Source organism: Schistocerca nitens, chromosome 4, assembly GCF_023898315.1.
Source record: "Schistocerca nitens isolate TAMUIC-IGC-003100 chromosome 4, iqSchNite1.1, whole genome shotgun sequence".
NCBI classification, from domain to species: domain Eukaryota; kingdom Metazoa; phylum Arthropoda; class Insecta; order Orthoptera; family Acrididae; genus Schistocerca; species Schistocerca nitens.
In genome coordinates, this window is record NC_064617.1 from 665,331,626 (window position 1) to 665,344,616 (window position 12,991).

Below are 12,991 nucleotides of genomic sequence, written 5' to 3' on the forward strand. Positions count from 1 at the left end.
ACGGCTCACTGACGACCCACCTTTAGCTCGTCTCAAATGCTGTTCTGTGTGTGACAATCATTATACGTTGTCGTATTCTTAGAGTTAAGTCGCCCTTCACAAGTATTCCGCAATCTCCCTTCACTTGACAAAGCATATTTATGTTATTCTTTGACATTGTCAATGGGGAGACACGTGATCCGTTGAGTTAAATGGTATTTCAGGCGAACAGAGATTCTAAAAGACTGATTCAAGGGCGACTTAGTTCTAAGAATACGATAATGTGTAATGAGTGTCACACCTGGGTATGACAGCATAAAATATTGTTCCAAAATCTCTGTCTTATCGTTATCTAATCAATCTGAAACCTTACAGTGCCTGCAAGTTACTTCCACGTATACAATCCTCTTTCTTGATTCTTAAATCAAGTGTTAACGCGAATGCGTCGCCTTCCAGCGGAACAACTGCTCGACATCTGTACTGCTTGACGGAGGAAATCTGGGGGCGGCTCCATTCTGCTCTGAGTAACATTCACATGGGGATCCATGTGTCCAGTGGAGATCGTACAAGGCACCACAACGGCCGAGATGTGTCTTACACTGGTTGCAGCCCACGTACACCCCTTCATGACGATCACGTTTCCCGACAGCAGTGTCATTTTTCAACAAGATAACGCCCCATGTCAAAAGGTCAAGACTGCGATGGAGTGGTTATAGAAATACAGCAACTCCCGTGAACTGAACCCGATCGAACAATCTGGGTTGTGATTTTACGTGGCGTCAGAACTCATTGCGCTTCTCCGCGAAATTAACAGGAATGCCGATGTGGTGCGAATTCCATCCAGCGAAAAACCAAGGCCTCATTGCTTCCTTTCCACGACGCATCACCGCAGTTATCTGTGCCAAAAGTGGACATACCGGCTATAGCTTGGAGGCCATGATGCTCTGGCTGATCCGTAAATGGTATGGACACCTGCAGATATCTTTCAGCTGTAAATGACTGTTAATGTGTCAGCATGTAACCACGGTATAGTATTATATTTTCGTCCAAATTAGCTTCCTCCTTCGCTCCCTAAGGAGATGGCGAAGTATATAAGTACGCTACGGCACCATGTATATTGATGTAAGAGTCGACTGGATATAAAGACCAAGTTTTCGCCTTTCTGTCTCTTTTGTCCTCGTCCAAAACCTTAACAATACTACTTCGCGACACTTCTCTGTCATCGTACAAAGTTTCTATTTACTCAGGCAATCTTTATGCACTTTCTTCGATATTTAAATATCTTTACTTGCACGTTTCAGGCTGAAATTTACGACCCAATTGAATGATAATACGTATCACATTCCCACAGGCGGCTCCATATTTCATCATAAGTAAGACTTTATAAGTTCATTTGTTCATCTCACTTATCAAATTCAATATTTCATCTTTGAACGTGTTGCTTAATGAACTGATTCCCTTCAATATTTGGTTTACATTAAATCTTCCGTATTCCACGAGACATTCCTGTGTGTCGCAGTAGTTTTTGCACACTGGTCTCACATACTCAAGGACTACGGTTCAAACTTACGTCCGGCCGGTTTTCCGTGATTTCCCTAAATCACTTCAGGCAAATGCCGGAATGGTATCTTTGAAGGGGCACGACCGATTTCATTCCTCATCCTTCCCTAATCCGAGCCTGTGCTCCGTCTGTAATGATATCGCTGTCGAGAGGACGTTAAACGGTAGTCTCCTCCTCCTCCATTTTGCTTCGCTAATTCCGAATAGGTCTGTTTGTGGGTCACGTAAAATAGCTTTGCCATTACTGTTTTTAAATCAGTTTAAAGTGGTTTGATAAATTACTTTTTCATTGAAATGCATTTCTAATAATATGTGTTCAATCCAGTATTCAATGCACCTAGAAATTTCCTCCACTCCTTCTTGGTTTATGTTTATCGTATTTCCATTTTCTGTCGCAACTCTAATTCCACACTTCTTCACATCAGCAGCTGATCATAATGTAACGTTATAATTGCACTTGGGTGCTCTATGAAGTCGAACTTTCCGTCTCACTCTATTAATTCAGCTACTGTGCTATATACATGGGTTTGTCCAAAATATGTTATTTTAGGAGAGACCTTTGGTTTGTCACATTTCTGGAAGACTCTAGGGCCTCTCATTCATTTTCCTCATTTCGTGACCTACAATAACGTGTGTATTCTATTTCCACCCTACCATAACGTACAAAATGCTTAAGTTACTACACGATATTACGTCTCAATAACGGTGTTAGGACACATCGAAAACAATTTTCGGAATCATAGGCCTCACAGGGAGGACAGCATTTTGTAAAGAGATATACTTGTTAAGCCCTAGTTTACGACATATGATATTCCGGTTTGGGCATCCACATCTTAGATAAATCACAGAATTTTTAATTTTTTTTGTAAACCAGTTAAAATGTTAAAAAATCTCTCGTATCCGCATTAGCTACTAACAAATAATGCGGCTATTTAGGAATATGACTATCGCAGTTTAAGAGTTTCCTCAGCTTGAGATAAAGTAAGAGAATGAATAATCTTAACTATCCTCGAACTACATATAGTCATGGCTTACCAGTTCTCAATAATTCATAATAACGTCGCAGGGCTCATCAGCTGTTTTTTTTTTTTTTTTTTTTTTTTTTTTGTCATCAGTCTACTGACTGGTTTGATGCGGCCCGCCACGAATTCCCTTCCTGTGCTAAGCTCTTCATCTCAGAGTAGCACTTGCAACCTACGTCCTCAATTATTTGCTTGACGTATTCCAATCTCTGTCTTCCTCTACAGTTTACTATCATCAATCGCGATGACATATTTGTTATTTCTGTCTTTGAATAAAAGTTTGATTTTCGTACGTCTCGTTGCGTATTTCTTTCGGTTAGCTTCTGCGCAGTACTGCACTAGAGCAGTTCATTCTGTGTATGATACAAGACTCGTCGAACTATGTTACTTGACATGACGTGTCATTCGAAAGTTAGATTAGTCCTCAAGTTCTGCACAACAGTATGCTAAATATGTAGGTGAAACACATACTTAAGAAGGAAACAAATGTACCATTACTTTATAAAACTATGTCGGATGACAGTTATGTCAGAGTCCCGGGTTTTATAGCGAAGTGGGGAGATGGGCGCAGCGGAGTCTGGTTCGAGGTAGTGTGGTGACAGACAGATGGCCGGACTGCGCCGCCCAACAGGTGCGTAGAGCGGGCCGACGTGTAGGAGCGGAGGGCGGCGGCCGCACACGCGCTTTACAGCACACGCTCGCGCACACACTCTCACTCACACGCGCACGCACACACACGGTCCGGCAGCGTCCGCGGGGCGTGCCGTATTGATTCACGGGAGCGGGCGGCCGGCCGTACCCAGCGGACTGAGTTGAGGTGAGGTGAGGTGCGCCACCGCAGGCCCCTCTCGCTGTCCTCCCTCCCCTCCCCCCTTCTCCGAACTCACCACTCCGCCCTGCTAACCTCTCCTCCAAACGCGGCCACCGGACACTGTTTGTGGCCAGTCGCACCTTTGTTTCCCATGCCGAGCTGGCCAATGTGCGTGCGGTCCCATCTCGCTCATTAGCCGCATTTATTCTGGTCGTTTCTGCGAGCCACCAATTTTGTGCAACGCCGTGTTGGAAATTGCGCCGAACGGCCTACCTTTATCAGCGGCAGTACGATACAGTCGAGTGATTTCATGGCAGATACTGTGTGTTTTCTTTGTCACGATACAAATTTACAAGTTCAATAGACATGAGAAAAATTGTTATCTGGACCTACGAAAGCGTTAATCTGGAAAAGACTAAGCGGAATTTTATAAGCCTTAGTTTTAAATTTAACGTTTTCCATTGGTCATCTGATGACAATAAAACTTTAAAAGGATTTCTTTGTATTTTATTTATTTATTAGTAATATTGCGCATTTTGCTACATTCACAAAAGTTACACATAACGGTATCTCCTCCCACGTATGCAAGAAGAACATCAGCCCACGTAGTTCCATTCAATCTACAGCCTCATAAAAAAGTGTTGGCCACACTTGCTGTTGTGTAGCGCGTTTCCTAATGTAGATATAGGGAAAAATAAATGTTCGTACTCCTGTCTACAGAGCCTAATCTCTCTCAACTTATTATGCACTGTAATGCTGAGAAATAATTGCTTGGTGAACATCCTGTGGTTGTCTGTTCTGATGATGGCAAGTGGTGGCCGAGACAGGCTAACAGTACCAAATATTTCTGTGAATGCGTCAAAACGAATACATAGAATACATTGAAATACTCAGTTAGTGTCGGGTGGCAAGCAGTCAGTTTTACCAATAGTTGTGATTAACCACATGATATTGCTGGCAAACTTCTACAAGACAAGATCTCAGTACGTAAATAAGATAGGTTGTACATGCACAAACAAATGATTACAATTTCATAAGAGATTGGTGACTCATACAAGAGAAAGTGCTTCACAAGTTGAGCAAGTCACAACGTTTGACAGATTTGTTGGATGTCGTTCTGACGAATATTGTGTGAAATGTTGTACCATTAGGGCATTAGATAGTCAAAATCCCGAGCTGGTGCTTTCGAAAACACTTGGGTCTATAGCAGCACTGTAGTCTACTGTCTGATGTTCCAAAGATTGTCACCGCCTACCCGGCTTTACAGATCGGACAAGCTTCAGAACTCCATGTTGCTAACAGTAGATGACAGTAGTCAAGGTTGTTAATTCGTTTCCGTACTACAATACAGGATACTAATGCAATGTCCAGATGTCGTAATTCGTTCGCACGGGCAAAGGAAAAGAGAGTGGGTGAAGTAAAATACATTATTTATTGGTGGGACGTAGTTTTTCTACAAGTCTATGCACAAATTTCACACGTATCTGTGTTCCACATACACTACAAGAATATGCCAAACGTAGCAGTATGTAACTATACAGAAATAAAAATGCAACTCCAAACATCCAAAATCGCTTTTGTGCAGCCTTCATTGTGATTTATGGTACAGTCTGTACAATGGCGATCTTGGCTGTTTGAAGTTACACCTCTATATCTGAATTAATGTAGATCACGCCCTACTTTGACAATGTCAAGCGTATACAGTACGCAGTTATCATTTACAGTGGAGCCAACACCGTCGAAACGGACATGACGGTAGAAGACTGGAATTTTTCCGTTGGCTGATTGCAAACTGGCAAGTAAGACCATAAATACTTTTTACTGATGAATATAATATCTCTCGTGACGATATCAATAACACTCGTAACTCACGTCGGTGCTCCAACGTAAGGCCACATACTTAGATGGTGTCACACCTTCAAGAACATTTCCCTTTTACATTTGTGGTGTGCGTTAGGGAAGACAATGTTGTTTGAACCTGCAGTGTTACCCATTGTCTTGAAGAGCCCCGTCACAAATGCGATCTTGAAAACATGTAGGACATATATTTTTCCAGTATGACCGGGCCCATGCCCATTCTAGTCGTCAGATTACATCATGTAAATCCAACATTCCAAGTACTGGTGGATAGTCTGAAAAGGTCGTTGTCGGACCTTATCCCTTTACATATTTGGTGGCAAGCTGAAACGCATTGTCTACAGAGATATAATAACACAAGATTATGCTTATCCATTACGGATATTTTAGAACTGTGACTGTATATTGAATGTAAATAGGTTATGCAAAACTGCCGCCAGTCACTTTTTTGAATAATTATGTTTTATTCCATGAATCGGTTTTCGAACCTTGTCAGGTTGTTGTAAAGCGCATGCTGGATGCTGGAAAAGTCTCGCTGTCGAAGTGTAAATTAATATAGTTTGTGTGGAAGTATGTGTAGTGATATGACTACTGGACATCTAAATGGAGGCAGACAGATGGACAATAACGGTAAAAAGCCTCCTATATTGTCACAAGCCAGCACCCAGCATTATGCTAGGAGTAATGATATAACTTCCTGAAATGATCTGAAGATGAACCGGCCAAGTTTCGGAAACCAGTTCATGGAATAACACATAATTATTCAAAAAAGTTACTGGTTGCAGTTTTGTATAACTTATTTACATACAATAACACAAGAGACTAGGTGATGTGATTACGAATAGCCTTCTCTTAGTAATTTGTGCGACTAAACCGCTACCCCGGGACTCATTACCACATCAGGTTACCTATATAACGGTTTCCATAAGAACTACATGTTGAGGCAGTGTAAATGAAGCCGTGCAATAGGCGAAATTTATTTATCCAGTATTTGAGAATGAGACACTTACTGCTTTCCAGGAAACTTAACACGTAATGTCAAACCTTTATCCGCAGCAAAATGATGAATGGAAATAATTTATCAGTTACTACATTTTCCTTGTTGCTATCGAACTCCAGCATCAGGCATCAGGGTTTTACTTCTTCACTGCAATCTCTATTCGAAACACATTTTGCAGACAGTATCCACGTATAGCACTAAATGTACTTGCAAAATTATGTCACTGCACGACACATAGTGTAGTAGATTTTACTTTCTAAAACTGAGATGGTTTATAGCAACATGTACCACTGCAGTGTGTGTGTGTGTGTGTGTGTGTGTGTGTTTTCCTGCTATATTGATACTACACTCAATTTATAACGAAAAATTTACCAATGAAACAAAAAGTCTTGGTTACAGCGCCGTCAGCGTGCTACTTCTAGAATGTATCACACTGTTCTCGAAAGCATACGTGCTTCGATGGTAAAAGCTGAACGAGACGTTTTTCTATAGGTTCGAGACGAGATGCGCGAGGCAGGAGTCCAACCTTCGGAGGAGCTGATCTCCGAGCCGGGTACACCGGGCCCCGCGTCGCCCTGCGCTTTCGACATCAGCCGCGCTGAGCGCGAGATGGAGCTGTGACGCGCGGCGCGCTCCGCCTGCGACCGCCGCAGCCCCTGCTGCATCCGCTACCCGCGTCACTTCCCAGGGGACTGCCGCGCCGACGCCGCCGTCTCTAGCGTCACCACCGGGTCTGCGGTCCTCGGCTTCGGCATCCGTGCAGACGCTGCTGGCGTCCTTCTCATCCACTAGCAGCGGCCGTGTGAGGAGTGATTACAGTGCACGCCGTACCTGTGCTGGAAATGGAGCACACGAGCGGAGCATGTGACTCCTGTTCTGAAAACGTGGAAAGTTTCTTGCAGTTGTTACCATGTTCACTGTCACAAGACATAAATATTTCCAGTCTGATTTTCAGTGAATCATACATTTCAGCTGTAATCGCTAATAAGTAACGATTGACTGAATATAACGGACATTGCTAGATTTATGTTGTGTTTAAATGTTTTGTAAAATTATGAAAACGACCAGTGCTTGCAGTTATAACACTGGTCGCGAATCGTATGTGTCTTCCAAACCGATCTTAAACGTAGAAGAAAAAAAAATTCCATAAACCCTGCTGTTTCGCGGGAGAATGATATTCAGTAGACACCAGTTCTACTGTCATTATTACACAACGTCCTTATTCTTCGACACCGTCATTAACTGAAGCGCTAATTGATAACTAATATTACGTATTACGTTCATAGCGTAAATGTACTTACCACCTTTGCAGGCGCCGCTGTACGACGAGCATTTCCAAAGAATTATCAATTTACTACCACTTACTTTTTCGTATTAAATGGACTGCGGATACGTAAACACCACAGATAACATATCTGTAACGCGAAATCATGTATCTGTCTTTTCGAAACAATGCAAAGATAAATTGAGGACCTGCGAAACAGACCGAAAGTTAATGAAGTATTCCACTTCATATCAGTCAAAGTTCTGTATCTACGAATGTCTGGTTTGAAATGAAGTAAGCCATCGTGAGATTTCCTCGAATAAAAAGTACAGTATCTGAATTTCATTGTTAATGACGTGCTCCACATACAACATTAAGAACTGAATTCGGTCGTATGGACATGTCTATAGAGGATAACAGAATATTTGGGTTCTTATGAAATTGAACTTGTACTAAACACAAAATTCCATATCTTGTTATTATATTTTACACATTCAGTGTTAATGTCAAGCTCTTCTGGCAAATATCCGCAAAAGTTTAGGACACATACCAGACTAAAGCGCCGAAGAGGGGAATTATTCAAAAATGACGGATACATGTTTTGTAGTACTTTAATTGGGATCTTTACTGGCCAATGTGTTAATGAGCTGTAATTCATTAGCTCATTCTTATTTTATAATGAAATTTCTTAGCTGATAAATATTATAACCATTTGTTTCCCTTCAATCAAGTTTTCAGTCAATCTTCCACTCTTGTTTCTATTATTTCTTATTCAACTACGAAGGCATCTCTGAAGCTCCCACAGTTTTCAACTGTAAATCGTGAACACATTTTAAGATTACAGATTTTAATGCACACATAGTCCTTAACAATGCATTTATTTACTTTATTTATGACTATTATCAGCATCTGCCATTCCGCTCACAACATGTGAAAATGACTTTGAGTCAGATCCCAGGAGAGCAGTTTCCTAAGGGATAATTCAGTTTCTGTTGAATTAATTCTGTCATTGAAACCCGATTTATGGCGATACAAAATCTAGCTGCTGATTTATCAAAGTTACGATTGTGACAGTTTCTGTGGGGGCCCATGGGTAACGAACATAATTTATAAACAAGTGGCTGATGCTAGGCGAATGGTGATATTATGGACTTTAGATCCTAGCGTTGCCTAACAAAGCATCCGAGCGACTGCCACTTATAACGATCACTTCACGAGAATGTATACACGTAGATATTCGTTAAAATTATGTACTGCAGTGTAAGAAGACAGGAAACAATACACTGTTTCAATATTCGTTACGCAAAATTTAATAGTGGTGTCTTGCATAGCTATCGTCGGAAATTTTTCCAAGAGGCAGCAATATCGCTAACTTATCAGTTTTTATGTAACTGCGTCGGTGAGTTTTAAAACGTGTTGTACCCGAGGTACCAAATTTTACATCGTTGGTCGTTATCTACTCGATACTTCTTAGGTAGATTACGTTGCTACCAAAACGGTAGCATATACACCGTACATTTATTTATGTTATTAATATGAATATGAATACTACCTTTTGATTAAACGTTCTAAAATCACATACATAAAAGACATCAGCTACAGGAAAATGTCAGATGGACCGAAAGTAGCAGAAACGCCAGATTAATGCACCTAGAATTGGAGGAACAGGGATAACCTTCAAAAACGCTTATTCAACTTTGATGTTGTATGTAACATTTGGTTTACATACAACCTTCATATCTGTTCACGTTAATGGATTTATTGCATGATTTTTACGATTTATGTTCTTAGTGACGGCTGGCATAACGGATGATCAACAAAACTCTTTTAGGAAGCTAAACTGTTGGGAGTTGCTTAGGTAAGGCGCACCCCATAGTCAGTATACGACGAATTTGGAAAAATCCCAAAACTCTCTTCAGATTGTCCGGCAGAAGTAAATTTTAGGAGGCTAGTACTGCACCAAGGTAGTTCTTATTCCTCCAGTTTGTCACAACATTGTGCAGCATGCTAAATGGAATACAGAATCCATAGCTCTGTGGCTGCATATAGCATTGTGTTGTGTCCACAGACTTTGAGAAAGTCTCGGTTCAGGTGAGAACATTTTTTCGTTCACGAAACTCGACAAATTTTTTGCCCATTTTCTAGTGCAAAAATTATTTCCTTTTTTCGAATGACGTGTTTGCTATTATGCATATGTTTAAAAACCTACAATATGTCGTAGTTATCTTCTTGTGAGTATACTGCGATATCTCTCTCTTTTAAAACTAAGTGCAGAATCAGCAAGTGATCATGGGATTTCTTTCTTCGTAGACAATTGGTGAAACGTGTTGTGATCTCGATGTGCATCGAAGAATGGGGGTGTCCTTATGGTAGTCGGCGACACATCACAGGCACATTTACTAGTGCCTTACATACGTTTTGAAAATCGGTAACAAAATCAATGCACCAGCTGGCTCCTTTCTCTAGCTCGGAGAAGGCTGAGTGATGAAGCGAGAGAAAAAAAGATTGAAAACATAATTGTATCCAAACCTACTGCAGATTAGCACTGACACCACACCAAAGAATATGTTAACTTCTCATGAGTGACAACTATGAAAACCCAAGACATATAGCTATTGCTAAGGAAGATTCGTAAAGTCGCAGACAATGATTGCTAGAAACTTTAGAATATTCTATAATGATCCAACTGCCCCCCCCCCCCTTCTAAAAAAAAAAAATTGTTCAAATGGCTCTGAGCACTATGGGACTTAACATCTATGGTCATCAGTCCCCTAGAACGTAGAACTACTGAAACCTGACTAACCTAAGGACATCACACAACACCCAGACATCACGAGGCAGAGAAAATCCCTAACCCCGCCGGGAATCGAACCCGGGAACCCGGGCGTGGGAAGCGAGAACCGTACCCGACGACCACGAGCTGTGGACCCCTCTTCTCCTCCACACCCATGGTGTGTTATAACGTTATGTCCCTCCGAGATAGTATCACACTACTTTAAGCGATGTAAAAATGAAAATTTGGATGTCAGCGAAATGGGGCTAAACATTCTTTCAACGCCGTAGCACCGTAATTACAGCTCATCACAAACTGATTCACTGATTTCATGTCTGATATAAACACCCCTAACATCTCTAACTGTGACGCTGATGGGAAGAAGTAGATGAAAATCTACTAAACATTATTCTTGTGGCTTTTACAGATTTTTGTGAGTGTTGAGACAGGTCTGTGAGATAATAATTTCTCTCTAAATCTCTTTCTAGGAATGCCTCATGAAAGTATTTGGGAACCTAAATCCTGCACATCTCTTACCTTTCAAAACAATCTATTCGATATGGTAAACATACCATTTCGATAATATAGGATATATGAATACCTATATTATATGGTACACGCTGCTCCATAAAATTATACATTGGTATTCCTACTGATTATTCATCATGTATCCTTGTATGTATTACTGACACTGTGGAGTTGGTATTGTACAGCCAGTGTGTTTACAATAATTTATTGAGTTAATGAGGCTGGTACATTCACTAATGCTGCAATACTGAGGAACTTCAGAATACGTTCTACAAAGGATGCAGTGTCCTGCCATTGGTTGGTTTGTGGAGGTTGATGGGACCAGACTACAAAGGCCATCGGTCTCTTGCAGTGTCCCTTGAGGTAACAACAGCTTAACATAAAGCACTACAGTACGAATTTTATTAAAAATCAATATATTCACGAGGACGCTAACTAACTTCGTACATTCAGTTTCTCTTGTTTACCTGAAAGTGGAACATATAGCTACACCGAACTCTGAACTCACTTTTTCCATCAGCTGTCGATTTAACAGTTGGTTTTCACCCAGTGGCCTTTACTACACTTAAAACACGGTTGGGCTAATTCTGTCCCTACTACTTAACAAAATCCGTTCTAATGCAATAACAAAATCTAAATCGAACAGCCTAGCGAAGTCACATGTTAGTTTTATGGAAATTGCCTGGAACTCCATTCAACAATGCCAACAAAAAAATTTAATTTTGCATGGCTATTTGAATCTATCGGCCATCATCAGGAAGATACAGCCAATTTCTGTGGTCTGGGGCAAATTCTATTCGTTCCTCAGTGTATAACTGTTTATAGCTTGTTCGAAAATATTGGTTTATTTAACACCTACGGTGTCCTGCTTTTAAAATATTTCTTATTTACATGGAAAGCAATATTGCATATTGTTTATGATGCACTACTTTCGAAACAAATTTCCCGTGTATCTTCAAATGTAGAATGATCTTCATGTTGGTACGACGACAGGTCCTGCAGCACCGGTGGTGATCGTTGCACCGATGATCTTCTTACGCAACCAACATCAAAATACGTTTGAAGTAGTTTCAAGCACTGAATTACGAACACGGCACGTTACCATAACTCCCTCTGTTAAAATATGAAAGGAACACGAAGGTTTCAAAATTCTACTTAAGGACTACATGTACAGAGCGTCGGTTTTGTGTTGCAGCATGTAGCGGCTGTCAAGTTTTTAAATCTTATGAACAAAACCCTGATGAACAACGTTTGACCAGTTTCGGCCGAATTTAGCCATCTTCAGATTTAAAACACTGGAGGATGGTTGGTACTACCGATGTCAGCTGGATCTCGTCGTTACAGGTTGTAATTTGGACCAAACGGATTACTGCAGTCTTTTTTCCTATTCTTAAAAGAAATGTGACTACGTGACTGGGTTGTCCACCATTGCGAGCAATTTTCGTAAGATTTCACTTGTAATTAAAAAATCTCATTTACACAACTATAAAACCCGCATGCGCCTCAATCATATAACTAAGCTCTCAGTTTTAACTCTGCTGTTGATGTGATTACTATTTTCACTTCATCAGAAGCAATATGGAACTCGCTTTATAGCATAATATCAAGTCCGCCAAAAGAACACGCTTATTTTAGGGCACAAATATCTCACTTGACTGTGCTCTTATATCGTACATATTGACTCTAGCTGTTATACTGTATTTCGAGAAAGACTAATTCTTAATTTGAAGCTGGAAAGTCAAGTATATAGTCTATAGTGTAAAACAGCTTTAAGTTTCACAGACAATGTGTTCGTAGTGGTTTTGTGAGTAAATTACACAAATAAATTTCCGGCTCTTGAAACTGCACTCGAGTACCTGTTGTCACTGAAAAAGCGTTGGATACAAGATTAATGCGGAATCTCGTTTTTATATCTGCACGAATCTGTGAATTAAATCCTAATTAGAATTTTGTTCACCCATATACTGAAAACTATTTTACATACATCATATAACCACAATTAATATAATTATACTAGGTTTGTACATACGTGACAGACTTTCATGAGTACTTTCATGTGTTTTCTTCAGTTTTGCTTCCCAACAGGATAATGAAGACATCTAAGCAAACCAATGATTGTTAATTAAATAATTGCCTGCATAACTAACACTAACTTTTGTAATTTAGAATAATGACCAAGAGGATAAGTATGGCTAAA

At 40.4% G+C, this 12,991-nt stretch overlaps 1 protein-coding gene across 1 annotated transcript in view; it reads left to right on the top strand.

Annotated features, from left to right (window-relative positions):
• Positions 1-7,233, top strand: part of LOC126251807 (dipeptidase 1-like) — an 800,440-nt gene extending 793,207 nt beyond the window's left edge. The window contains exon 11 of the mRNA XM_049952451.1: positions 6,722-7,233. Coding sequence (XP_049808408.1) covers positions 6,722-6,850 — 129 coding nt within the window. The 3' untranslated portion in view covers positions 6,851-7,233. The remainder of the gene's footprint in view (positions 1-6,721) is intronic.
• The last annotated feature ends 5,758 nt before the right edge of the window (positions 7,234-12,991 follow it).